Raw genomic sequence first — 27,607 nt, forward strand, 5'->3', positions numbered from 1 at the left:
CACAATGAAGTGCAGCAGATCAAGGAAAGTACAATATTTTATCTGTGTAAAAGACTAAGAAGGCGTCTGAGAGTTTCTGTAAAGTAATGAGATAATTCTTCACAAAACAAGCAGATATGGGCAGAAAACCAACTTCTCAGTGTTACTTGGCTTTTAAATTTACATTTCCCTAAAGTCACACCCTACTCACATACTTTGTTTAACACACAGACTGAGGACTGAAGAGCATTCTTCATTCTCAGAATTCTGGTATTTCAATGCCAGGCTGTCTCTAACACTTTGAACTAGTTCCCAATACAGTTCATAGTCAAAGCTTTACCTAAAAGCCCATAAGGCTCAAGAAAGGCAGCTACTGAAACGGTCTGAACTACTTTTTTGTTACAAGAAGATGCCCTACAGCATCATTGTATTTTGATAGTTATATGCCAGAGTGAGGACACCACAAAGGACACAGTATCAGACACTTGGATTTCCTGTATGCTGATCTGCTCACAGGCTAGAGTATACGTTCTGCCAAACCAAGTCATACCAAGCACAGACGCAGAGATTCAACTGAGATAACTGCAACAAAACTTTCCCGTAACATTTTTAATTCTGGATGCAAGAGATAAATTAATCACCACATTCCAGAAGTGGAGCTGAACTACAGACTAACCTACAGGCTCCTTTATTTGAAATTCTGGCAAGGTTTTGCCTGCAATTTCTATCTTCAACCATACCTCTACTAGCAGTACATCTGTTAAGAACAGTAATCTTGCAAAGCTTACTTGCATAATTTCTTACTTGTTTCCCCACTCAGACAAAATAAGCTGTCAGTTCTGTCCAAACAGGTCCAAAGCACTGAATATCTTCTAAGTTTCCTGCCTCTTCTACTGAAATTTTTACCAAGTCCTCCAGAGCAGAGGATTGGCAGAGGGAGTGTACAAAAGGCAATCAAGTAATATTCCCATCCGTATTAAAAACTACTTTGGGATTTCTTATGTGAAAAATATTTGATAATAAATCAGATCTTCATTCTGCAGTATATGGTTATTTCTCTCAGGACTGATAGTTTCAAGGCAGTTATGGAAAAAATCAGTTATCTTATAATAATTCAAGCTATTATTTAAGAATCATATTTCATGTGCTTTCCTGCTGCTGTGGTACAGGTTTCAGAATTCTGAACTAACACTAAAGAGTTTGGTGAGATGGTTTGAGATGAAAAACCAAGCTGGTTTTTTTTAAATATACTTTGCATACTCATATTCCAGTACTGCATCCTGATAAACAAAGAGCTAGCTCACCAAGTTACTTCATTCAACAGAAGTTACCATCTCAAGGCCTATTAACTGCACTTCAGTGGTGTGTCTACACTATGAATGTAGACACCCTCAAACTAGCTTCATGCAAGCACAGAAAGAGATTTTCAGGCATGCCCAAATGAACTAGCTGTAACAGGAAGCAGCATGCTTTAATTAACTCAAATGCTTCACAACACCTGAGCAGAGAAGACTGAAGGTATCACGCTGAGCTGACCTACCAGCCTGAAGATCTTTGTGCTACAGTCAACTGCATTATGACCACAGTGTCCTAGATGTGTTAGCCAGCATCTTAAATTGAAGGCAAATAGATGGGAGTATTGCAAAAGACCCTGTCCTCCAATTAAGACAACTCTACAGTTGTTTCCAAAAGAGTTCAAATGAGAACCTCATGAAGTTCCACAATGCCAAGTGCAAGGTTCTGCACATGGGTCGAGATAATCCTAAGCACAAATACAGGCTGAGCAATGACTGTATTGAGAGCAGCCCTGCAGAGAACAACTTGGGGGTGTTGGTTGACAAGAGGCTCAACATGACACGGTAATGTGCACTTGCAGCCCAGAAAGCCAACTGCATCCTGGGCTGCATCAAAAGAAGCATGACCAGCAGGTCAAGGGAGGTGATTCTCTTGCTCTACTCTGCACTGGTCAGACCCCACCTGGAGCACTGCATCCAGCTCTGGGGCCCCTAGCATAAGAAGGACATGGAGCTGTTGGAGGAGGTCCAGAAGAAAGCAACAAGGATGATCAGGGGGCTGGAGCACCTCCCCTGTGTGAACACAGGACAAATGGAGGCTCCAAATCAGGCAGGTAATCCCTCATCCTCTTGATACCAGGCAGAAGGAGGGGACCTAAGAGACAGGGGAGGCTGGAAACAGGTCCCTGTTCAGGCAGGCAGGAAAATCCTCTCCCGACCTCCCTCACTCTCCATCGTGCCCCTTCACAATAGATTCACGGCCGTGGAAATTTTGAATGAAGAAGAAGGAAGAAAATGAGACAAATGAGGAAGACCAAGGTCCACCAAGGTTGGGTCATTCTAGACCAGGTATTAAAACCAGTTCTGAAAAGAACCTCAGAAGAGTCATTGCACTGGGTGATTCCATTTTGAGGAGTGTCGAAGGCCCCATACGCAGACCAGACACGCTTCACGGGGAAGTCTGCTGCCTCCCTGGGACCTAGGTCAAGGACCTCATGGCAAAACCCTGCTCTAGTGATACCCAGGGACTATTACCCTCTCTTGGTTTTTCAGGTAGGTAGTGACAACATTACCAGGAGAAGGCCTAAAGTAATGAAGACAGATTTCAGGTCCTTTGGGAAACTGATTAAGGGGTCGGGGGCACAGATTGTGTTTTCCTCCATCCCTTCAGTTGGTGGGGGGGTGGATGAAGAATAATACTGGAGAACTCAGCAGATAAACTAGTGGCTCCAAGACTGGTGTTACCATCAGGGCTTCGGATTTTTCAATCATGGGTTGGTATACAGGCACCAGACCTTTTGGCATTAGATGGAATGCACCTGTCCCAGAGGGGGAAGAGGATCTTGGGGCAGGAGTTAGCTGGGCTCACTGACAGAGCTTTAAACTAGATTTGAAGGGGGAAGGGGGCAAAACATCAGCCCATCCGAAGTGCATGTATACCAATGCACACAGCATGGGTAACAAACAGGAGGAGCTTGAAGCCATGATCAAAACAAGAAAATTATGATATAGTGGCTCTCACAGAGACATGGTGGGATGTCTCCCATGACTGGAGTGCGCCAGTTGATGGCTACAAGCTCTTTAGGAGGGACAGACAAGGAAGGAGAGGTGGTGGCGTGGCGCTGTATGTTAGGGACGGTTATGATTGCTTTGAACACAAGTATAGTGAAGGCAGGGCAGAGTGTCTTTGCAACAGAATCAGGGGGAAGGCCAACAGGGCAGATGGTCTAGTAGGAGTCTACTATAGGCTGCCCACCCAGGACAGAGAGGTGGATGAAATATTCAATAGGCATTTAAGTGAAATGTCACGATCGCTTGCCCTTGTTCTTGTGGGTTAATTTAAATTCCCAGACATCTGCTGGAAATACAACACAGCAGAGCGGGACAAGTCCCAGAGATTCCTGGAATGTGTGGAAGATAACTTCCTGACACAGCTGGTAAGAGAACCGACCAGAGAAGGTGCCCTGCTGAATCTCCTCTTTGTGAACAGAGAAGGGCTGGTGGATGATGTGGCAGCTAGAGGCCAACTAGGGCACAGCGATCATGAAATAACAGTATTCTTTATTCTTAGAGAGGCCAGGAGAGAGCTAAGCAGGACTGACATCCTGGACTTCAGAAGGGCTGACTTTGTCTTGTTTAGGCACCTGCTTGAAAGGATTCCTTGGGAGACAATCCTGAAGGGTACAGGGGTCCAGGAAAGCTGGGCGCTCTTTAAGGAGGAAGTCTTAATGGCTCAGGGGCAGGCGGTCCCCAGGTGCTCTAAGAGAAGCTGACGCCAGAGAAGACCACCCTGGCTGAACAGGGAGCTTTGGCTGCAACTCAGAGAGAAAAGGAGAGCTTACAGCCTTTGAAAGAAGGGGCTAGCTACTCACAATCATTACAGAGATGCTGTGAGGCTATGCAGGGCGGAAATCAGAAGGTCTAAACCCCAGCTAGATATTAATCTGGCTAGAAATTAATCAAGGACAACAAGAAATGTTTCTATAAGTAGGTCAGCAGCAAAAGACCAGGGAGAGTCTCCATCCCCTGCTAGACGCAGGAGGAAACATGGCAACAAGTGATGAAGAGAAGGCTGAGGTGCTTAATGCCTTCTTTGCCTTAGTCTTTAATAACAAGGCTATTGTACTGAGGGAATCCAGCATCCTCAGCCAGAAGACAGAGACTGGCAGAACGATCCCCGCAATCCAGGAGACAGTCACACAGACATACTCAAGTCCATGGGACCAGATGGGATACACCCGAGGGTGCTGAAGGAGCTGGCTGGGGTGCCTGCCAAGCCGCTTTCCATCATTTACCAGCAGTCCTGGCTGACCTGAGGGGAGGTCCTGACAGTTTGGAAACTGGCCAATGTGACACCCATATATAAGAAGGGTTGGAAGGATGATCTGGGAAATTACAGGCCTGTCAGCTTGACTTCAGTGCCTGAGAAGCTGATGGAGCAGCTCATCCTGAGTACCATCATACAACACATGGGGGACAACCAGATGCTCAGGCCCAGTCAGCATGGGTTTATGAAAGGCAGGTCCTGCTTGACAAACCTGATCTCCTTCTATGACAGGGCGACCTGCTTATTGGATGAGGGAAAGCCTGTGGGTTTTGTCTACCTTGACTTTAGTAAGGCCTTTGACACTGTTTCCCACAGCATTCTCCTGGTGAAACGGGCTGCTTGTGCCTTGGATGGGCACGTGCTTTGCTGGGTAAAAAAACTGTCTGGATGGCCAGACCCAAAGAGTTGTGGCGAACGGAGTTAAATCCAGTTGGCAGCCGGTCACGAGTGGTGTCCCCCAGGGCTCGGTTTTGGGGCCACTCCTGTTTAACATCTTTATTGATGATCTAGAGGAGGGGATCGAGTGCACCCTCAGTCAGTTTGCAGATGACACCAGGTTGGGTGGGAGTGTTGATCTGCTCGAGGGTGGGGAGGCTCTGCAGAGAGACCTGGACAGGCTGGAGCCATGGGCTGAGGCCAACTGGAGGAGTTTCAATAAGGCCAAATCCCTTGGGCCACAACAACCCCCAGCAGCGCTACAGGCTTGGGGAGGAGTGGCTGGAGAGCTGCCAGTCAGAGAGGGACCTGGGGGTGCTGATTGACAGCTGGCTGAACAGGAGCCAGCAGTGTGCCCAGGTGGCCAAGAAGGCCAATGGCATCCTGGCTTGTGTCAGCAATAGCGTGGCCAGCAGGGACAGGGAAGGGATCTGACCCCTGTACTCGGCACTGGGGAGGCCGCCCCTCGATGGCTGTGTTCAGTTTTGGGCCCCTCACTACACAAAGGACATTGAATGACTCGAGCGTGTCCAGAGAAGGGCAACGGAGCTGGTGCAGGGTCTGGAGCACAGGTCGTACGGGGAGCGGCTGAGGGAACTGGGGGTGTTTAGTCTGGAGAAGAGGAGGCTGAGGGGAGACCTCATCGCCCTCTACAGCTCCCTGAAAGGAGGGTGCAGAGAGCTGGGGGTGAGTCTCTTGAACTAAGTAACAACCAACAGGACAAGAGGTTATGGCCTCAAGTTGCTCCAGGGAAGGTTTAGACTAGATGTCAGGAAGTATTTCTTTACAAAACGGGTTGTTAGGCGTTGGAATGGGCTGCCCAGGGCAGTGGTGGAGTCCCCATCCCTGGAGGTGTTTAAGAGTCGGGCTGACATAGCGCTGGGGGATCTGGTGTAGTTGGGAACTGTCAGTGCTAGGTTAACGGTTGGACTAGATGATTTTCAGGGTTCTTTCCAACCTAGCTGATTCTGTGATTCTGTGACAGGCTGAGAGAGTTGGTTGTCTTAACGTTTTAGGAGCTCTCTCTGTTTAGCCTTCCCAAAGAATTTTTTAAATTTTTCAGGGATTCTCAAGCACTTTAATGTGAACAACTGCAACCTAATAACAAATAACAATTTTAGAAATACCCTGAAACATGCATGGGGTATCAGTTACATCCCCTAAGACATAGATGAACAAAACTGTCATTTTCCTAAAGCCTGGAAAAGTAATCAATCCAGACAATCTATATAAGCTAGTAAAATTATATGAAGGGTAATACATGGAGAAGAAAATGAAAAAAACAATCCAAAAAATCGTTATCTGGGAGAAGAGGTACAGAAATTTAATAGAGATTGAAAAGAACAAGTACTGAGAAAATAAAAATGGCTTAACGAAGGGACAATATCACCATGATTCTTTTCCTTATAGCACAGCAATTCCCTGTTCCCAGATCCTAGGAAATGACTGGCATATGACTGCTCTCTGCAGCTTCCTCAGGAGGGCAAGTGGAGAGGGAGGTGCTGATCTCTTCTTTGCAGGATCCAGTGGCAGGACATGTGGGAACGGTTTAAAGCTGCACCAGGGGAGGATTAGACCGGACATGAGGACACACTTCTTTACTGAGAGGGTGGTCAAACACTGGAAAAAGCTTCCTAGAGAGATGGTTGATGCCTCAAGCCTGTCAGTGTTTAAGAGGCATTTGGACAATGCCCTTAATGATATGCTTTAACTTTTGATCAGGCTTGAGTTGGTCAGGCAGTTGGACTAGATGATCATTGTAGGTCCCTTCCAACTGAATCTATTCTATTCTATAAAATACACTGAGAATTTGAATTACTAAACAATTATGCAATCTGGAATTGTACCACTGCATATTAAAAAAACCAGCACATGTGGAAATAAAAGTGTCAGAATTCTAGATACAAGTGGAAAGACTACACAAAGTTAGCCTTGCACAGTGTTTTGCCCCCCCCCCCCCCCCCCCCTTGTCTGAAGTTCTTCGTTTTGGAAGGAAATACTCTCATAGATCTACTTACAGCAAAGTAACTTCAGTTAAGAGGATGTAAATATTCTCATTTGTGAAACTGTGAGATGTTTACTCAATTGTGAAACATCAGGTTTTGTACAGCACGCTTACAGTTTGTGGTAAAATGAGATACAGGTCTTGATTGTGGGTTCCAATGTGTTACATGAAAAATAAAAGATTAATAATAGATCTTTTTGCTATTTGCATAGAATATTATGCCTGTAACATAGCAAAAGATAAGAAAATGTTTCAAAGCAGCGTTCTACAGCTATAAATACTGGCAGAACAGAAATCAAAGAGATGTTACTTATGAAGTTACTTTTACTTCTCAAAATGCTCCATTTCTGATAAATAGTATTACTTCCTAGAACAAAAATAACTTATAGCAGAGTAACATGTAACAGAAGCCACATTTAAAATTTTTACAGTGAAAATCTGTACAGGACAGGACATTTATTATTCACTGTATGCATTGTCTCAAGGGAGATAAAACTTTCTTTTCCTTAAGAGATTATAAAACCTCTTCTTTGATCTGTTTCACAATGTCATTCTAAATCTAAACCAGTTTATAGGATAAAGTGAAATGTCTGCAATTTAAAGAAGGGTTTTTTTTCATGCATACCCCCCTGCTGATTGAGACTCTGCATTTCCCTTTCTCTGCGATCTAGTTCAGCTGCTTTTCTTTCCAATTCTTCTTGACGCTTTAGCAGTTCTGCCTGGGCCAAGGCATGCTCCTGAATAAAATAAGCATTGTTAAGTATTGATAAAAAATGTGAACACAAAATAAATATTCCAAGTCTATTTTCTATAATTAAGCATCTCCAGTTATGGATGAAGACTGACCTAATACTGCACGAATTCATGCATTAACTGATTAAAGGCAGTATTAATGTTCACAAATCGTTAGGAAAGCAATGCTTTATAAAATAGGTTACTCCAGAAGTGTATTTAAATAATTAAAAGGAATCTAGTGCCTGAAAGTTAGACAAACCTTTGCAATTTGTGTGTAAGCAGGTGGTTCTTCTGTTGGTTTCATTATTGCTGGCTGGGTACTGGGTACATTAGGCATTTTCACATTTCCTGGAGGAGGCTAAGAAAACAAGAGACAATTACAGGGAAACAATTTCCTATTCTAATAAACATTTTTTCATCAACTCTGTAAGAACCAGTCTAGTTGTTTTAAAGGAAGTGTTACTGATAAACTGAAAATCTGATATGCTGTCTGCAATATTTATAACCTTTAGGAAAAAGAAGTTAACTATATTCTGTGGTGCAGTGTTTTGCTTATTTGCTTTTATACTGCACTACTTGCTGTAAATATACATGGAATTTTAGGGATCAGTAGAAAGTAATTTTGTTCAGACATAAGTAAGGACAGTTACTGTTTAAGAGAATTGCAGGATTTAACAGTGATCTATTCTTATTCTGAAACACAATGCTATTTATTACTAATGTATTCCACAGCTTTCTACTTAACAAAGGCTTGTATCACCTGGCTAATTAGAGAAGCAATGTACCATATTAAATTTTCCAATTCAAGATCCATAACGCATTTCTTAACTATTCCACCAGTACGTACTGTAGTATCTAGTCTCAAGTACCACTGGCACTTTGTTCAATTGGTTACTACCTATAAGAATACAGCTTACAAGAACCTTTTAGTAGCTCAGTGCTCTTTTTTTAATAAATCCTCTCCTGCTTATTCCCATTTGTCATCTTCTCTGACTTTCTCCACATCTCTATTATACACAATGTTAACCAGTAGCTATCAAACCAAGGAAAAAACTACTGCCTAGACTGAAGTAATCCATTGAACTTTTCCAAAGCAGTCCAGTGTAGCACTACTATGATGTTATTTTATTCTTAAATATGCTTGGGGGCAAACTACAGTTCTTTCTTTGTGTAGAGCTGGCAACATGAAAGGCTTCCCTGTTCTGTGATCCCGTAAGACAGATAACCACTTGTTCTGATTAAGACCAAAATCAAGAACAAAAATATGGTGAGAAGTGTGATGTTTTCGATACAAAAGTACCTTAAAACAAAGCATGAATCAACTAAATACCACTAATGTAGCAAATTATAACTTGGTCCAGATTATCTGTATCTTTTCTAACCATCTTTTGAAATACACAAATGCAATACACAGAGGAGAAAACATCATGCCTGAGTAAACTCCACCTCTGTGTGTTATATTGCAGCATATCTCAGCAACATCAGCTGATTCCAGCATTTTAAAATTATCTTTCCACCTCATACATCAGCTCCTAACAGAATACTGATATATCAAAGAGGTCTCATTTCTCAGAAATGCTTGGTGAGTTAAGATCTTCACCCTAAGAAAGATTAGCCAGTGCTGTAAGACGTAGACAGCCGAAGGCTAAGTGCCAGGTCCTGCACTTGGGTCACAACAACCTCACAAAATGCTACAGGCTTGGGGAAGAGTGGCTGAAGAGCTGCCTGACAGAAAAGGACCTGGGGGTGTTGGTCAATGGCCAGCTGAATATGAGCCAGCAGTGTGCCCAGGTAGCCAAGAAGACCAACAGCATCCTGGCTTGTATCAGAAACAGCGTGGCCAGCAGGACTAGGGAAGTGATCATCCCCCTGTACTCAGCACTGGTGAGGCTGCACCTCGAACACTGTTCAGTTTTGGGCACCTTCCCTATAAGAAAAACACTGAGGTGCTGGAGTGTGTTCAAAGAAGGGCAACAAAGCTGATGAGGGTTCTAAAGCACAAGTCTTGTGAGGAGTGGCTGAGGAAACTGGGGTTATTCAGCCTGGAGAAAAGGAGGCTGAGGGGAGATCTTACTGTTCTCTGTAACTACCTGAAAGGAGGTTGTAGAGAGGTGGTGTTGGTCTCTTTTCCCAAATAGCAAGTGATAGGACAAGAGGAAACAGACTGAGATTGTGCCAGGGGAGGTTCAGATTGGCTATTAGGAAAAATTTCTTCACCAACAGATTTGTCAAGCATTGGAACAGGCTGCCCAGGAAAGTGGTTGAGTCACCAACTCTGGCGTAGGTGTGGTGCTTAGGGACATGGTTTAGTGGTGGACTTGGCAGTGTTAGATAAACAGTTGAACTCAATGATCTTAAGGGTCCTGAAATGATTCTATGATTGTATGAAGCTGATTAAAGACAGTTAATACTGCTATTCCTTACGTTGGAGTGTTCTGTGATAAGAAGGAAGGCCTGTATGAGAACTCCTACCAAAACTAGACATTTATCACCTTCTGCTTCAAATACAAGTTACAAAACTTGCAGCAGAGTAACAAAAAGCTACTGAACAAAAACTCTTATGCATTATGCATTGTAGGCCAGAGCAGTGATACAAAAGCCAAAAGTCTGATTATTATAGCTTCATCGCTAAAGTAACAATAGCTTTGAAAACATAGCTCATAAGCAGCTGCCTGCTAAACTAATGAGCAAAACTGTTCACAGTCTCCAGCAAGCACTGCAGTAGTCCTCCAATAATACTGTAAGAAGTTATAGTACCTGTAATAGTGTAAAAAGGTGGATTGTCAGACTAGAAAATATTTGAACAATTAATTCAAAATATTCATCGTTGAAAGATGCTTTGTCCAAATAGCCTACAGTGCTGCTAATGACTATAACATGCATATATGCTTATGAATAAAGGAACCAATCAGAAGGCTCACTTAAGCTACATAATCAAAGACATTAGCCAACAGCATAGACGATATATGACATTAATATGGAAATAATTATGTACAAGATTCTTCCAATTCAGATTTCTACATTGTTTAGGTTCCAGTATATGCTAGCTGGCCATCTGTATGGTGTTAGACTTGCTGTCTACTGTGCATGCAATGACAATTGTGTAAAATACCCAGTGCCTAGTTAAGAGCCTGTGCTCCCTGGAAGAAATGAGACCACACCAGTGATTTGTATAAGGGGCTGTGCATCCTGGAATCCTAAGTCAAGAGGAGCTGGGGGACAAAAGCTGTTAAAGGATGTTACAAATGCTACCCCTTCCAGCAGACACTGAGACCTGGGGACTCCCCCTTTCCAACTGCTGGAGCCCAGCCCAACACACCCTAAGACCTTCTGGCTCTTCATTCCAGGCTGATAGAGACAGCTATGGCTTTCCTGTTTCCAGCTTCAGCTAGGAGCAAGATGAGTGCCTTTAACAACACCCCCACAACATTATCAAAACTACATAGAACATAGGTACACAGAGTCACAACCCATTCCTCTCCAGATGATCAGCACTGAAGTTCTCTATTGAAAGCACATGCCTCACTCAAGATTTACAAGCACACCAACAGTTTAAGATCCCTCAGATATGAGCAGCGGGCCCTCAGCCTGTCTGATATAGCTGCCCGGATCTGGAGCTCTCTTACCTGGTATATGGGTTTCCTCCCATTCGCCAGCTAGCCCAGCTTGACGTTCACTGTAAGATTCATGCACTCATACACTCATGTCACAAGCAACCTCCACATTTGCAGCTCCCTCAAATGCCAGCATGGGCTCTCAGCTTATCATATGTCCAAGTCCAGACCACGGACTGCCTTACTTACTTTTGGCTCAGTCTTTGAGTCTTTCCAGAGAGATTTTTCTCCTATTTGCCCGTTAGTCCAGCTTGAAGTTTGCTAGTGAATTACACATATATACACAGAGTAAAACACACTGGTCCTTCGATTGCTGGAACTTCAAACACATGGGCCCTGTGACCCATGGTCCCTCCAGCTGCTGACACCCAGATGCTCAGCTGTTGAAAAAAACAAACATATGGACCGCTACTGCTTCGAGTCTGACCATGCTGCTGACTAAGTCTCTCACTCTAGTCTCTCCAGTTGCTGGCCCCTAGACTTTGCAGCACTCACAGATGTGGTAGTGTGAAATGTCACAAAAAGAGAATTAAGAAAGGATTTAACAATAACTGCAATGATTAGGAACATGGCTGTCAGATAAGTGTACTAACTTCTCCAGTCTCCTTATTGCTCCTCCCCAGACTCCAACTGCTCCGCATCTTTGACCATTGCCCTTGTCGTGGTTTAACCACAGCTGGCAGCTAAATATCACACACCCACTCACCCACTCACCCCACTGCCCAGTGGGATGGGGGAGGGAATCAGAAGGAAAAAAAAATCCATGGGTTGAGATAAAGACACTTTAATAGGACAGAAAAGGAAGGGAAAATAACAACAAAAATAATAATTAGAATATCCGGAACAAGTAATGCGTAATTCAGTTTCTCACCACCTGCTGACCAATGCTCAGCCTGAGCAGCAGCCCCCAGCCAGCTTTACCCCTAGTTTATATACTGAACATGACTTCATGTGGTATGGAATATCCCTTTGGGTCAGCCATCTTGGCTGTGTCTCCTCCCAGCTTCTTGTGCACCCCAGCCTACTCACTGGTGGGGTGGTGTGAGAAGCTGAAAAGTCCCTGATTTAGTGTAAACGCTGTTTAGCAACAACTAAAACATCAGTGTGTTATCAACATTATTCTCTTCCTAAATCCAAAACACAGCACTGTACCAGCTACTGGTAGAAGAAAATCTACTCTATCCCAGCCAAAACCAGGACACCGCTAAATATTACTTTGCACAGTCCCACAGACTCCCCTCAACTATCCATAATATTCATGCTTATCTTGTTTCTTCCTTCTTATCAGTTAAAAAGTCCATGTTGACCCTCTTCAAAGTCCCTAAATTAGTGTCTGAAGAATTCCAGTCTTCCATTTTGCCTCTGTTATCTCTTATCTATCAGGTTTGTGATTCTGCCTTTGTTTATTGCTTTCCCTTTTACTTATTACTCCCTTATAACTGAAATGTCTATAACCTTAATGAAGCAGATGCTCTCACATTCTACATACCCTTACAGTAACCAGTATGACTGACTTTATTACTTGGACCATCATGGAGGTTTGCAACTGAAAGGCTACCATAACTTTTACAAGGATGGTACCTGATTAAGAATCATGCATACCTTTGGATACTCTGTAATAATATAACTGGGATTATGATCCTCCTTCAGGCCTTAGCCCCTCAAAAAACATACAGTCATATCATTGTAGTAACCTGAAGGAAGACAGCCCAGGCTTACTATTTCAAGAACTTCAATGCAAGGAAACAGCTGCCCTGAGTCTCATGATGCTGTTAGAGCTGTGTGCTATAGTCCATTACTTAACACAGGAATGGTGCAGTAATCAAGGCAACTTACATGTCTGTTTGAAGGTTAAAGCCCCTATCTTTGTAAAGGTCTGCTAAAAAATAACAAAATAAACCATAACCAAACAGAAAGTCCAACCAAACAACAAAAACCCATTTATGATTAGTAGACTTTTCCACAACTCCTCCCCACCCCAACTTGTCCAGTAAAGAACTTGTACCTTCCGGCCTCTTTAGTTTCTTACAACCTTTTAAAAGCTTTTTCTGCAGTGAGTGTGACAGCTGACAATTTTCCTTCCTCTGGTATGAAGCCAGCTGAAGTACATTCCAGTTCATGCTTTAGCAATTTCTCATTTTAGTTTTCTTAACACTCAGCTGACTACCTATTTCTGGCAAGTTATCACTTCTCTAAAGCCCATTCTGCTGACAATTCAAGTTTAAGACACTTCTCCTGTAAAGAAATGATTCATTTAGCTTTTTCCTACGTCATTATCTTCTATATGTACTCTTACAACCTTCAAAGATGGGAGAGTGCTTCCAGGAAAGAGTTTCCCAAATTGTTTTACAAGTTCTTCCTCAGAGCTCTGAGGCTGCCCTACAGTTTCACACGGTACAGTTTAAGATCTTAAGTCTTCTTTGAAAATAGCTTCCACTTTTCTAAGGCTATCTCACCTCAGTAGCAAACTTGACAAAGCAGCAAAAAGCTCACATGATTAGTCTGTTCTTATGGTAGATCTAAGCAGCTATTTTTGAGCTACAATAAATGCGTCTACACCATTCATGAATGTTATTGTGTGTATAGTATTACTCGAGTTATTTAATATCACATGATGGTATTAGTGCCTAATGCTAGAAAAAGCAGAGAGAGTCAGAGGTAGTAAGAAAAAGGTAAGAAAAAAATCAAGTATCTGCTTCAACATCTGCTGTTCATTTTTGCTGGGTATCACTCCAGAATTTCTGCTAGCTTGATATATATATTAAGAATACAATCCCAGCAAAAGTTGCATTCCAGACATTGTATTCACAGGATACAGACAGCTGCTGAAATACAGTAGTATTTCTTCATTAAGTACAGAAGAAGCCATGAGTGTTTTTGTATACTACTGTGTTTTCATAATTACTTCACTTCATAATGTGTGCACAGGGGAATAAAGTGCAAGTATTCAAATTTGCCTCAAATGGTAGAAGTTCAATATTGCTTTAATGTGATTATTTTTCCAGGTTATTATTCCAAAAAATCACAATTCAATGCACAATAGGCACAGGTAGTATAAATCATCTTCTACGGATCAAGAATCTAATGAAGAAAGCATTGTTATCATAGAATATCTCAAGTTGGAAGAGACATGTAAGGATCACTGAGTCCAACTCCCTGCTTCTCACAGGACTACCTAAAACTAAACCATATGACTAAGAATGTCATCCAGATGCTCCTCAAACTTTGACAGGCTTGGGGCTCTGACCACTTCCCTGGGGAGCCTGTTCCAGTGCCTGATCATCCTCTCTATCCAGCCTGAACTTCCCCTGACACAGCTTCATCCCATCTCCTCGTGTCCTGTTGCTCGTCACCGGAGACCTCCCCCTCTGTTGCTCCCCTTGAGGAAGTTGTAGGCTGCAGTGAGGTCACCTCTTGGCCTTCTCTTCTCCAAGCTGAACAAGCCAAGTGACCTCAGCCATTCCTCCTAGGTCTTGCCCTCACGACCTTTCACCATCTTTGTTGTCCTCCTCTGGACACACTCCTCCTTTTATATTTAGGCACCCCAAAGTGCACACAGTACTCGAGGTGGGGCTGTACCAGTGCAGTGTAGAGGGGGACAATCACCTCTCTGGACTGGATGGCTATGCTGTGCTTGATGCACCCCAGGACACAGCTGGCCCTTTTGGCTGCCAGGGCATGCTGCTGATCCATTCAACTTGCCGTCAACCCATATCCTCAGATCTCTTTCTGCAGGGCTGCTCTCCAGCCTCTCGTCCCCCACTTTGTACAAATTACCAGAATTAACCCACCCCAGGTACAGAATCAGGCACTGACTCATCTTAAAATTTATAGGTTGTGACTGCTCAGTCTATTCACATCTCTCTGTAAGGCCTCTCTACCCTCGAAAGAGTCCACAGCTCCTCCTAGTTTACTGTCATCAGCGAATCTACTGTGGCAGGTGCATCCACCCAGTAAAACAGAGCTTCTTGGCTGCTGAGGTGTGGCAGCTGGGGGCTGCCTTTTCTCTCAGGGCCCCGTGGCAATTGGGGCCTTTCGCCAATGGGAGCCGCTATTGACTGCAGGTCACATCTGGCCTGGGGATCACTGGAGTCCCCTGGGGGGCTACTTGGAGCTCGTCCCCTGGAGCAGCAGCTGCCCTCGAGGACTCTCCCCTTGGGTCAGGACCAAGGGAGTCAGTCGCCCCTTGGATCAGGACTCTTCCCTTGGCCCAAGGAAACTTCTCAAGGTGCCTTGGGTTGGGATGCTGCCTTGAACAGGTCCTCAAGGGTGAGAGCCCTCACTTGTCAGGTGAGTGATAAAGCATTTTGGGTTGTCGTTAAAGCCCAGGGAGCAGGGCTTCGTCATGTGTTCTGGGTTGCCGTTAAATCCTAGAAAGCTCTTCTGTTCTCCTCTCACAGACATTCGAACCTGTAATTTACGGAGAGCTAGTTAACTGTGGTTTTTTTTTTTTATTTTTGGTGCTTGGTTGTTTGAGAGCATCTGTAACGCCTACTTAATGTACATTAGACTCCTGTGTGCAGATCATTTATAAAAACATTGAATAGAACTGGCCCTAAAATTGAACCCTGAGGAGCCCCTGTGGTGACTGGCCACCAGCCTGATGTAACCTAACTTACTGAAAATACTTTGAGTCCAACCCATCAGCCAATTTCTCACCCAATGTATTATGGCCTTGTCTAGCTGTGTGCTGGACATTCTGTCTGGCAGGATACTGTGAGAGACAGTATCAAAAGCTTTGCTAAAACCCCAAAACCTCACATCTACTGGCTTCCCTTGGTCAACTAGATGGGTGACCTTTTCATAAAAGGAAATTAAGTTGGTTAATGAGGACTTTCCCCTTGTGAACCCATGCTGGCTATGACCAATTACTGCATTGTCTCTCAAGTGTTTTTCAGTAACTCCCAGAATAACCTTCTTCATAATTTTAACAGGCACTGAAGTGAGACTGACATGCTGGTATTTACCAGGGTCTTCCTTTTTACCTTCCTTGAAAACTACAACATTTGCTAGCTTCCAGTCAACCAGTACCTTTCCAGACTCCCAAGACCATTGAAAAATAGTGGAAAGAGGTCCCATGATAACATGAGCCAGCTTTTTCAGCACCCTGGGATGAATCCCATCAGGCCCCATAGACTTATGTGCATCCAGCTGGAGCACCAAGTCTCAAACAACTTCAGAGTCAGCTGGGAGTTTGTCATGCCCCCAGTCACAAGGCTCCAGGGGTCCCAGGGCCCATCACTGGTGTTAAAGATAGAGACAAAGAAGGCACTAAACATCTCTGCTTTGTCACCATACCTATTTGTAAAGTAATTGACCTCATCAAGCAATGGACCAATATTCTTCCTGATCCTTCTTAACACATCTTAAAAAGTTTTTGTTGTCCTTGACAGTGATGGCCAGCTTGAACTCTGATCAAGCATGAATTTTCTCCCTACAGTGGTGAACAGCATCTCTGTAGGCCTCCTGTGTCACCTGTCCCTGCTTCCTATATCTGTGCACCTTCCTCTTCCACCTGAGTCCTAGAAGACTCCTGCTCAGCCAAACCCACCTTCTGCCCCGCTTGCTTGACTTCAACATTTTGGAATTCCCTGACCCTGTGTTCATAAGAGATGGCTCTTAAAAAGTGACAAGCATGCAACTGTTTTAAAATCAGGTTGCACTGTCTTCCTGCCAAACTGAAGTACTCATTTTTATAACCATAATCAAAGCTGAGCAGCATAAAAAACCACACAGCTACTCAACATGAAACAAACAGAAGTATCCAGCTTCGGAAAATTGTTCAGCTACCTAAAAAACCTACAAAAAACCCCTCCTGCAGAACAGAGCTGTACAGTTTGGGAATTTCCTAGAAGCAAGAAGTACTTAAGTTAAATCAGAGGGGGCACATCTTCAGGCTCTAGCACTGTGCAGCAGATCTGGAGGACTGCATGGACAAAAGTTCAGCCAACATACAGGATTCTCTATTATTGGACTGACATAGGTAGTAAGAAAAGGGTACAGGCAAAAAGAAGATGAAAAAAGTTATTTGTGTATCAGGATATCAGTATATCAGAAACCACTTTGTGTCTTTTGTCCTATATATTTCCCAGTATTCAGCAGAACAGAAGTTCAATAAAAATGCATACAAGGCAAACAAACAAGAATCAGGGAGAACAGAGGTTATGCACACTTAAGTCTTAAGGCAGCCAACGTACTCAAAACAAGTGATGCTTCATATACACAATTAAAACACATTCAATAAAATTCAACAAAATGATAATTTATTGACTTGGTATACAAAACCATAAGGCAGACAGTTCTTTGTACAGTTACTAAAAAAACAGTACAAAGCACAATTCTGGAAGTTAATGTCTCACATCAATTTCTAAATATAGAGTAAGCGCAGGTTTGCACTAATTGCCATCTCTTTAGTTAGCTCAATTAAGAATTAAACTAACTTCATAAAATAAGTTGCAAAACAATTCCAGTGAAAATATTTATTAGAATGTTAGCTAGCATACATTAGGTTCCTTACATTCTGAAATAGAGATGTATTTGCAAGCTCTTGTATTGAAAAATTGTCTGCAGTGGCCCAAGTGTAGAAGATGCATGAAGTCTAAAACCGGAGGTGCTGGAAAGCAATATCTCAAATTTAAGTTTTTAAAAGGTTGGCAAAGACAAAAACTGTACGTAATAAATGTAAATCTTACTGAGAAAATACTATTACCAAGCAGTCAGATTAGAGCTATGTACAGGAGCAACTGATTTGCTATTTAGAACCGAAAGCAAACACCCACTTTCTAAGGTCACCTCAAATGTTTTATGAGCACAAAAGATGCAAGTGGGAGAGACACACTTGGTCAATAGCTATCAAAACCCTGAAGATGTCAAACTAGGTATCTGCAGGAACTAGTTTTGGTAATTAATGGACATTTCATAAAGACACTGAGATCCTTAACTATTAAGTAAGCAGAACAAGAATTCTCATCTGTTAGTGTACTTTTGTCTATGTTGTTATGATTTTTATTGACAGGATTTCTAGGAATAAAAATTGCTGAGCCACTTCAAAGGAAACCAGTGAATCTGGCACTTGCCAGGTAATTCTGTGAACCATGACCAACATCTTATGCAGTTCATACCAGAGCATCCCAAAAAGTACTGTTGTCTTTTGTCTCAGAAGTAGGTGAGTAGACACAGGCTTCTCAGTTGGCTTCAGGGAAGTAGAATTCAAGCTTCTTCCTTCCCTTCTCAAATTTAACAGTCTAATCCATCCTTCTGGAACATGGAAGACTTGGCCCCATGTCAGAAATAATGACAATTTGTAAACAAGACTTGATCTATGTTTCTCGCCCGAGCAGATTGTCACAGTAATCCCATAAAAATTCTTTAATTTCTAATTTCGTATTTACTGGACAAAAGGTTGGCTTACATATCAGCATGAAGCTGTAGAATTCTGCTGTAATTAATACATAATTTATTAAATATAAGAATCAAAACAAATACATTTTGACTCCATTATGGATCAGTATACACATGGGGTTGTTGGGAAAAGATCATGCTGCTTTTATTACAGAACATGTTACTTTTTGGAACACAGCAAATTAATTAGATACTACGGGGAAAAAAAAGAAAATCACTGTAAGAACTCCCAAACACTGGAACAGGTTGCCCAGAGAGGTCACAGGATCTCCATCCTTGTATATACTCAGAACTCCTCAGGTCAAGATGCTGAGCAATGTGACTTAGTGACCAACTTTGAATAGGCAGGATTGAAAAAGAAGACCTCCAGAGGTCTACTGCAACCGGTGACTTCGCACTTATTCTGACATACCTGCCTGTGCACATGCAGTTGGTTGCCTGTCTCAGTGCTATCTGTAGTGTAGGGACTTGGGTGTGGAAGAGAGATACCCAACTGACTTAGAGCCTGCACAGGACTGATGAGACATTCACAAGACAGGTGGTCAGCAATTCTGTCTTTTTAAGAGTGTAACTCTAACGTTAATTACTCAGACTTGTATTGTGAGAATTCCACTAACCTCCGGCCATCACTGGATAGTATCATATCATATCATGACATACCACCCACATTTAGACAGGGGAACTAACTCAGCTGTTTTTAGAGACTTTACTTCATAGATTCATAGTCTTTGACCCTCACTGACATATTATGATAAGATACTTGGATCTTGAAATTCAACCGACACCACTCTACAACATCCCTTTTTGTTCTTACCGCAAATGGTACTTCTGCGATAGACCTTTTTACTTCATACTCTGTTCTCACAGCTGCACTGGGGGAGGAAGAAAATTATTATGACCTCTCTTAAAGACAAGAGGTTGGCTGGAGATAAATGCTCAAAAGAAGTTATCTCTAATAGATTTCTTCATGTAGGTGAAACAGTTTATTTACTGGGGGGTGGGGGGTGTGACTTCCAAAAGAGGCAAGGTGTGGACAATCTCATTTCCCATCAGCACTTCACTGTGTTTGGATGCAAAAAAAGAGGGGAGCTGCCCGGGAATTTACTTTAAAGAAAATCCATTAAAAAATGCCTCTTAAAAATGAAAAACACCCCAACTACCTACTGATTTTTCCAAAAATTTTAATGCAGCAATTTGAAAGTGATTGCTATATGCATTATTATGCACATAGCAATAAGCATTATTATGCATGTAGCAATAAGCATTATTATACCTAGAACCAGGAAGGGACTAAATGTCGTCTTTAACAACAGTTTCATTAAATCATGAAGCAGAAATACTGATTGCCTGATCTGATCTGTTCCTTGTCAATTTCAGAAACATGACAAAAGACAAAGTTATCTCCATGGTGACTATTAAGAGCTGGAAACAAAACCATTGAAGATGCAGGCAACGATATTTAATCTAACATTTATACCATTCACTGAAAACATTGTTTGGTTTAACAATCAAAAATAAGCCAGGCTTTGAGACTTAGTAAGAAGAAAAAAAAAAAAACAACCCAACAACAAAAAACCAACTCCTCCTGATTTCTCATGTTAGATATTAAGGTGGTGACACTTGAGACCTAAAAATCTCCTATGCCCATTCACTTTTCTCATTATGCCTTACATGTTATTTTTCTATCAAATTTCCTACTGCACATGTGACAGATATAAGTTGACTGAGAAAAAGTGAATACACTGAAATACTTGGCAAAGGGAGATACAACTGAACTAAGATAACAAATGTCAGTATTGAGAGTTTGAAGTCATTTTCTCACAGAAGAAACACCCCTGTCTGGATTTGCAATGGAGAAATACTTTTGGAGTCCAGCATGGTTTATTAACTCGAATTTTGGAGGAAAACAGGGAAGAAGGTTAATTCTGTGTTAATGCTATAGATTGCAAGACACCATCTTACCATTACCACTAGAAGTCTGGATTTCTAACTGAAGCATACCATTCTCAGCTTCCTTAAAACTACAACTATACATTGTTACTCATGGTGAAACAAACACTATTTTAGGTCTTACAGTCTAGCAATTCCTAAATAAAGAGCACAGGAATTTCCAGGACATATTTTGCTACCACCAGCTCTCCCTAGTGCTATTATGGTCTTCAAATGTTAGACATCAGGTTACCTGTACAGAACTGTTCAAGACTACTCAGCTCCCCAACAAAGGTAGAACAAGGAACAGCAACAAATCAAGGCCCCCAGAAATTATCTGAATGATTCTGCTCTGAGCGGCACACAAAATGCAAACTTCTGTCCCTACTCTGATGGACACTGCAATCCTCCCAAGTCTAAAATTCACAGAACCTACTTCTACCTCTGTTCATCCAGTCTTTAAAGGCATTCACTTCCACTGCCTCTTTCCTTACTCCTGTCACATACAATTATTTGTACACACATAGTACATCCTTCTCTTGCATACAGAGATGGCAGGAAAAGAGGTGAGAATATGGAACTGTGATCATATCCTTAGGTATCTAAGCAAATGCATGTAATTACACAATACTTACATATTCATCATCCACAAGGTACACAGAGAGGAAGGGTAGCATCATCTAAAGGTTATTACTGCACTCTTAGCTGAATACATACTTTATTCCTTCAGTCCTGCTTTCTGCAAAAATACCTGTGAAAGTTCTTTTCCTCTACAGAAAGAAAACTAACTGCTCATTCAATAGACAGGTTTTATCTATGGGATGTTAGAAAATTCACACTTAATTGAATGACAGTGGATGAATATAGCACATACTCAGTAGATATGAACATTGACTTAAAGATTTCCTCCATGCTCCCAATTTTTCTGTATAAGTGACATCTGTAATGAGCAATTAGAACTTTTTATACATGCACAGCTGACTGTTCAAAGCCAGACAACCTTAGCTATATACTTGTTTTACTTTACCCACTGAGCTATGTGTTAAAATAAGTACATAAGTAATAAAAAAGTCAGAGTAGCTTTAGATTTTTAATTTCTTTTAACAAGACTTACTGTCTTTATAAATTATGGTCAATACAAAGCAATTCTGAGACTCTTCAAGCTTCAGGAAGATACATCAAGCATAATTCATCACATTGTCTTAGGAGAAAAAAATTTTGGGGACTTATTTAATATTGTTGCTAGCTGTAAATAGTCTGCCTTAATAAGTTCATCCAAGGCATACTCAAAACCAAGCTTCTTCCAGTCTAGCATTTTAACACTGTATGAAACCTTACAGCTGCATTGCAGAGACTCAAATGTTTAAGGGTTGTTTAGATGAGATGCTGGGGGATGTGGTGTAGGGGAGAACTTTGTAGAGTTGGGCTGATGGTTGGACTTGATGATCCCAAGGGTCTTTTCCAACCTGAATGATTCTATGATTCTATGAAATACCAACATTCCTTATCAGCACTTACCATAGGAAATAAGCCTACTTTTGACAAATACAATATTTGTATGTTTGTAAGTTATACTGACAGACAACAATCATCCATACATCTTGCCAGTCTTGTACAAGATCATTACTATCAATAGTAACCACTGAAAAATGCTGTTTCTGTTTTAATTTACTACCCCATTCACTGTATTTCCTCTCCGCCATGGGTGAAAATAAGCACAAGGTAAAATAAAACTAAACACATTAGAGGCAAAAAGCAACTGTGTTTCTTGGACATAGATTATTCCTTTTACTACAGCAAAACTACTCATAGCCTGTGGACTTTTACTTAAATGCCATTTTTATTTATGCTGAGTGGCACCTTCATTAAGTGAAACAGAAGTCAAAAGCAAGACACTGGGGAAGTGTGCCACATTCACAAGCTTTAAAGCAAGTAAAATTCAGAAAAGCATAAGGATAGACTACCACAAGTCTTACTGAACAGGGGAAAAACTGAATTCTGGTTTGGCCCCCTTTCAGAGAGACACTCTTCCTTAGTAGGCCAAAGCTCACTTCAGTCAACCTAGCCACTCAATCCTCTAAATACTTTATGGGACTATCTATCCTTACACATCTTACATTACCTCTAGTGAGCCCGTCACAGTCCCAAACTCTGAAAACAATACATCAAAAATCTTACCTAAAAAGATTAACAGCATGATTAAGAAATTAATATGCTTACTGTTCTTGAATCAGAGAAAGGATTGTACTCATCTAGCCCTGGAGGAACATTTCTTGTCACTTGTGTAACGGAAGGATCCTAGAAGAGAAAACAGTTCTGTAACTGTATGAACGCATATATAAGCATTAAGTCAATACCTATATAATTATATCATATAAAACTCAGCTTTCGTTTTGATCTAAAAAAGGTTTGTTTTCACTAAAAAAGCCTGTAAACATCCATCTCTGTGTCTCCAAAATGGCTTAATTCCATTCTGAGCTTCTTATAAACCTAGATTAACACAGTCTAAAACTCCATCTGTCATACTATTGACTTATAAGGAAAAAAGCTCTCAATAGAGAAGGGAATAAAACTGTACCCTGTTATGCTGACCACTGGACTCTAATACCACACACCCAAAAAGCAAAACAGAAGAAAAGAGCTTTCTGTAACTTGTTTTTCCCTACCCAGAAGTACCTCAAACACCTTCAGGAATAGGAAAAGCATTTCAGAAAAATGAAGCTGAGGAAACTGTCCCACAATTCCAAAAGCACCTCTGGTTCAGCTTCTACTTAAACTGGTAAAATTAAGGAAAAACTGTAATTTTTTTCCTCCAATGAACTATACAGTAAGAAAGACTGCTTGAGGTTTAGCTTGAGGAAGCAATTTCAACAATGAAACATTTATCTGTGCTAGAGACAGGCAGGCTTGGTTCTGAAGAAGAGCTCGCTACCATGGATCACACTAACTTCATATGAAGAAAAATTGTACTTATTCCATGTGATGCCTGGCTCCACTATGTTGTTTCTGTGCATTAATTTAAGGGGTTTGCATCTTCAGAACATCAGAATGAATGAAAGGAAGGTTTTCTTGAAAATTAATAAATCCACTTATTTAGTATGGTTACATTTATATTTACATAAACGTGCAAAACAAGTGTACAATATTTTATATGTACATCAAATATACAAAATAGCTGTAACATACTATTTACTATTTATAACTGTTATGTATAGATATACATATTTCCTTAGCTTCCACAGTCTAGTTCAACATTAGACAACAAATTGCAGTTGATAAAAACCAGGAAAGAACATAAGTATTTACATTTCTATACACTTACATTAATATTTCCTTTAAAGACAGATATATTTAAAACCTCTACATGAAATACTTGTCTGATTTTTTAAAATACAATGACTTAATCTATACTATAGCAGATATACAAATTGTTAAGATACTGAAAAATATAATCTAGATTCTTAGAATCGGCATCTGATAAACATTAGTTTAGTCCTGACAGCAATAACTTAATCTACAGATGCAAGAACAATATCTTCTCAACAGCTGCAGTCAACTTATTTACACCTAGAAAAAAAAAAAGGGCAGAATATCTATCAACACTAAAATCCTGAAGGATATAGCAAATGAGAACAAGTCTGTTTTTTCCATTATCTTTATTCACAAATTTATTAATGAGGTAATTAAAAAAATATTATTTTAAAAAGCTTAAGACAAGCAAATCATTGCGTCAAAACTTTAAAAAAATTATGTTGCATATTTTAATCAAATTCATCTGCGTAAGCATAAATAAAAACTACTCTTGTGGTCACATAAAATGCTACCACATTTGACTAAAGCATACAGTTAGCTGCAAATCAATATTTTAATGGTGACTGAGCAAGAATCACCCTTTCTATAAATGTATACAAAACATTGTTACATGCAATACAAAATCAGCTTTCCTACATTTGACTCATACTATAATTAGTGATTTCAATGAAGACACCCTGGTGGCAGTCTCCCCCACAAGTTTGCCGTATTTTTTAGTTACCATCTTAGACTTGAATGCACTGTTCCAACTAAAATATTACCAGATCCTGCATAAACTTACAGACTAATTCATTATAATACACTATTTCATTAAATGACTGGCACAAAATATTATGCAGATGAACAACAAAAACAATGGAAAGGGGGGGGGGGAGAATGCTTGCTGACAAAATTCAACTACATTATTTTCATCATTTGAAACAATAAAAAGATCATTAAAAAAGGGAAGAATTAAATTTCACATTTGAATTAGGCATTAGTTTACAAAACTTATCAGGACAAGAACAAAAAAGATTAACTTAAAACAAAGTTAATACAAATAAGACAATTTCAAAATTCAATATACAGGATGGTAGAAAGCTGTACACAGCTGAAAACTTAGCTTACTGTGGTGGCCCCCACCTAATCACTGGTCCACTGCGCTCCCCTGCGGGATGGGTTAGAGATTGAGAAAGGCACAAGCAAGTAAAACTTGTGGGTGTAAAGAAAAAGTATAAAAAGTGGGAAGAAGAGGTAGAGAAAAAAAGGAAAAAAAAAAAAGCAACAAAACCCCACAACTGACGCAAAGGCAATCACTCACAACTTCCCACCAGCAGACAAATGCCCAGCCAGCCTCTGAGAAACCTTGGAACATCCCCAACACCACTACCAGCACCACCAACGTTATCACCAACCATGATACAATACAGTATGGAATATCTCTTTGACCAGCTGGGATCAGCTGTCCTGCCTGTGTCCCCTCCCAACCTCTTGCCCAACCCGAGCCGACTCTCAGGTGGAAGCAGAGTGTGAAACAAAGGCTGTCTTGGTGCTATGCAAGCACTGTTCAGTTACAGCTGACACTGGTGCCTTACCAGCACTGTTCTGGTCATAAATCTGAAACACAGCACCATAGGGACTGCTGTGAAAAAATATTAACTCTATCCTAACCTGACCCAGTACACTCATTCTCACCTTTATATGTTAGTGTGAATTAGCAGAGCATAAAATATGCTGTTCTTTGTTCATATTTACAGTATGGTACCCCTTCCACAAATGCTCTGCTATCATCCCCTCTCCCACACATAAAAATGTTCAAGTATATACACATACAAAACTAGTGATAGCTACATCAGCCACACAGTGAAACAGTATGTCTACATTATTAAACCTCAAATAGCACTCAGTACTTTAACTTACATTATCTGCTTAAAAAGTACATTTCAACACTAAACTTCTGTGAAGAGTGCACTACTAACCAAGTAACTTAGCTTGAGCGTGCCTGCAAAGGACAATAAATGCAGTTATTTAAATAACTAGAATATTGGACTCATGAGACTGCCAAGCAGCAGATTTCCAAAAAAGCAGGAAAGAAAGCAGCAGAACAGCATCAGATTCAAAAAGCAGGAAAGAGTAGTCAAGTCAAATCCAGAAGAGCAATTTATATTTAGAAATACAATATGCAAACATAATAAATATTTGATTAAAGAAAGCCTTTTTTCGCCTGAGTGTTTTAGAGAAGACCATGGGGAAAAAGTTTCTCAGTTGTCTTCACACAGTTGTTGTGACATTCTAACACTGACAAACAACAGGAAACATACGCTGAACGAAATAAGCTTACTACATCAAAAGTCTCAGTATTAGAAATAAATTGTATGTTTAAATACACAGTGCGTAGAGTAAGAAGCCCTCCATAAGAATTCCATTCTCATTTTGAATTAACAGTTGCTATACTTCTGTCAAATATTGTTATTGTTTGCAAAAGCAGCAACAGCTTCCAAAAAAACCTGAATGATTCAGGACATTCAATATCAGCTCTATTAAAGTTTCATTACCTACTACAAAATTATAATTGTATTGAATTACACAAATTGAACTCCACCATGGCAAGTAGAATTCAAATTCTGCTCTCAGAAAACCTCGATTACAGCCTGGACTTCAACAGAAGTTCATGGCCTGATCTCTTCCACAGGGGAAAAGAGTCAAGAAGTTAACCAGAAATCACAGTAAAAGAAGAGTAACCTCATAGGTGAAGGAGGCAATTACTAGCCTGGAGATGCATGTGTCTCCTGCACTCGTTCACTGAGAGCTTCTCTTAATGCTAGAACTATGCTCAGCATGGAAAGATACAAGCTCTTCATAGTCTGGGTGCCCAGGTATAGGCTGCTAGACTTCAAATTGTTCTGAATACCTACAGTGCATAGAACTGATGCCAACAGGACTGCACTTCATATTTCAAAACACTACTTATAGTATTTCTGAAGAGATCAGACCTGAGATCACAAGGAACACAAAGAATTGCTTTGAATCATTTACCTTACACTCACTGCATCTAGTTTTAAAAATGGAGCAAATGCCAATTCGTCTAAATAGTGAGAAAACCTGTGAAGCACTTATACTGCTCCAGAGAAATAAAACACTCGATTTTGAAGTTAATCAGGGTTTGAAAAATGAACATGAATAATAAACGTACAGGACCACATGCTCAAAAAAAAAGCAGCATTTAAGTGAGTGCTATCAAATTTCTATGTCGCATGACATATATTCTAGAGGTTACAAACAGCAAAAACTTTAATACTCTACAAGAATAAGTAAACCTAGGCTGGCATAACTTATTTTTCTATATTTGATATTTCACCCAGATAATTAAGTTAAAATACATTCTTCCCAGGTTATTTTTGGGTTTTAATATTAAGAAACAGAAAAAAAGCCACAAAGACAAGTTCCAATAGGTGGTAATATACAGACACCAACATAAAGCACCAGCATGGCTGGAACCATCAGATATCCAGGTACCTCAACGTGCTGCATCATTTAAGTAATTAAAAACAGGGTTACTCTCTGCAAATACACTGACTGCATCAACTGTAAAATGCCCAGTCCAATGTCAGGCTGAGAAAGCTATGTCCTCGTTGACCAGTCCTTCTAACCAAACTGGACCTGCCCTTGCACTAACACCTCACCACAACCTGATTTTCCTCAGCCACCCAGCCAGTCCTAGTCCCTACTCCTTTGAGTGCCTATCTCTGTAATTCTCATCTTGTGCAAATCCTCATTCCCTCCTTCCAACTGATACTTCCTTCTCCAGCCTTACCTCACCCAAACTCCTGCCATTTCAGCCCCCTGAGTTTCTGATCTTTTCATTTAAGTATTAGTT

At 40.9% G+C, this 27,607-nt stretch overlaps 1 protein-coding gene across 2 annotated transcripts in view; it reads right to left on the reverse strand.

The window, feature by feature from the left end:
- SCAMP1 (secretory carrier membrane protein 1) overlaps positions 1 to 27,607 on the reverse strand; it is a 52,556-nt gene that overhangs the window by 15,859 nt on the left and 9,090 nt on the right. Inside the window, exons 2-4 of one of the 2 annotated variants that reach the window (XM_074933027.1) lie at positions 22,660 to 22,737; positions 7,755 to 7,853; positions 7,386 to 7,497 (exon numbers count right to left, since the gene is read on the reverse strand). In XM_074933027.1, coding sequence (XP_074789128.1) covers positions 7,386 to 7,497; positions 7,755 to 7,853; positions 22,660 to 22,737 — 289 coding nt within the window. The remainder of the gene's footprint in view (positions 1 to 7,385; positions 7,498 to 7,754; positions 7,854 to 22,659; positions 22,738 to 27,607) is intronic. The other variant, XM_074933028.1, reaches the window with a different exon arrangement.

The sequence above is a fragment of the Athene noctua genome, chromosome Z (assembly GCF_965140245.1).
Source record: "Athene noctua chromosome Z, bAthNoc1.hap1.1, whole genome shotgun sequence".
NCBI lineage: Eukaryota > Metazoa > Chordata > Aves > Strigiformes > Strigidae > Athene > Athene noctua.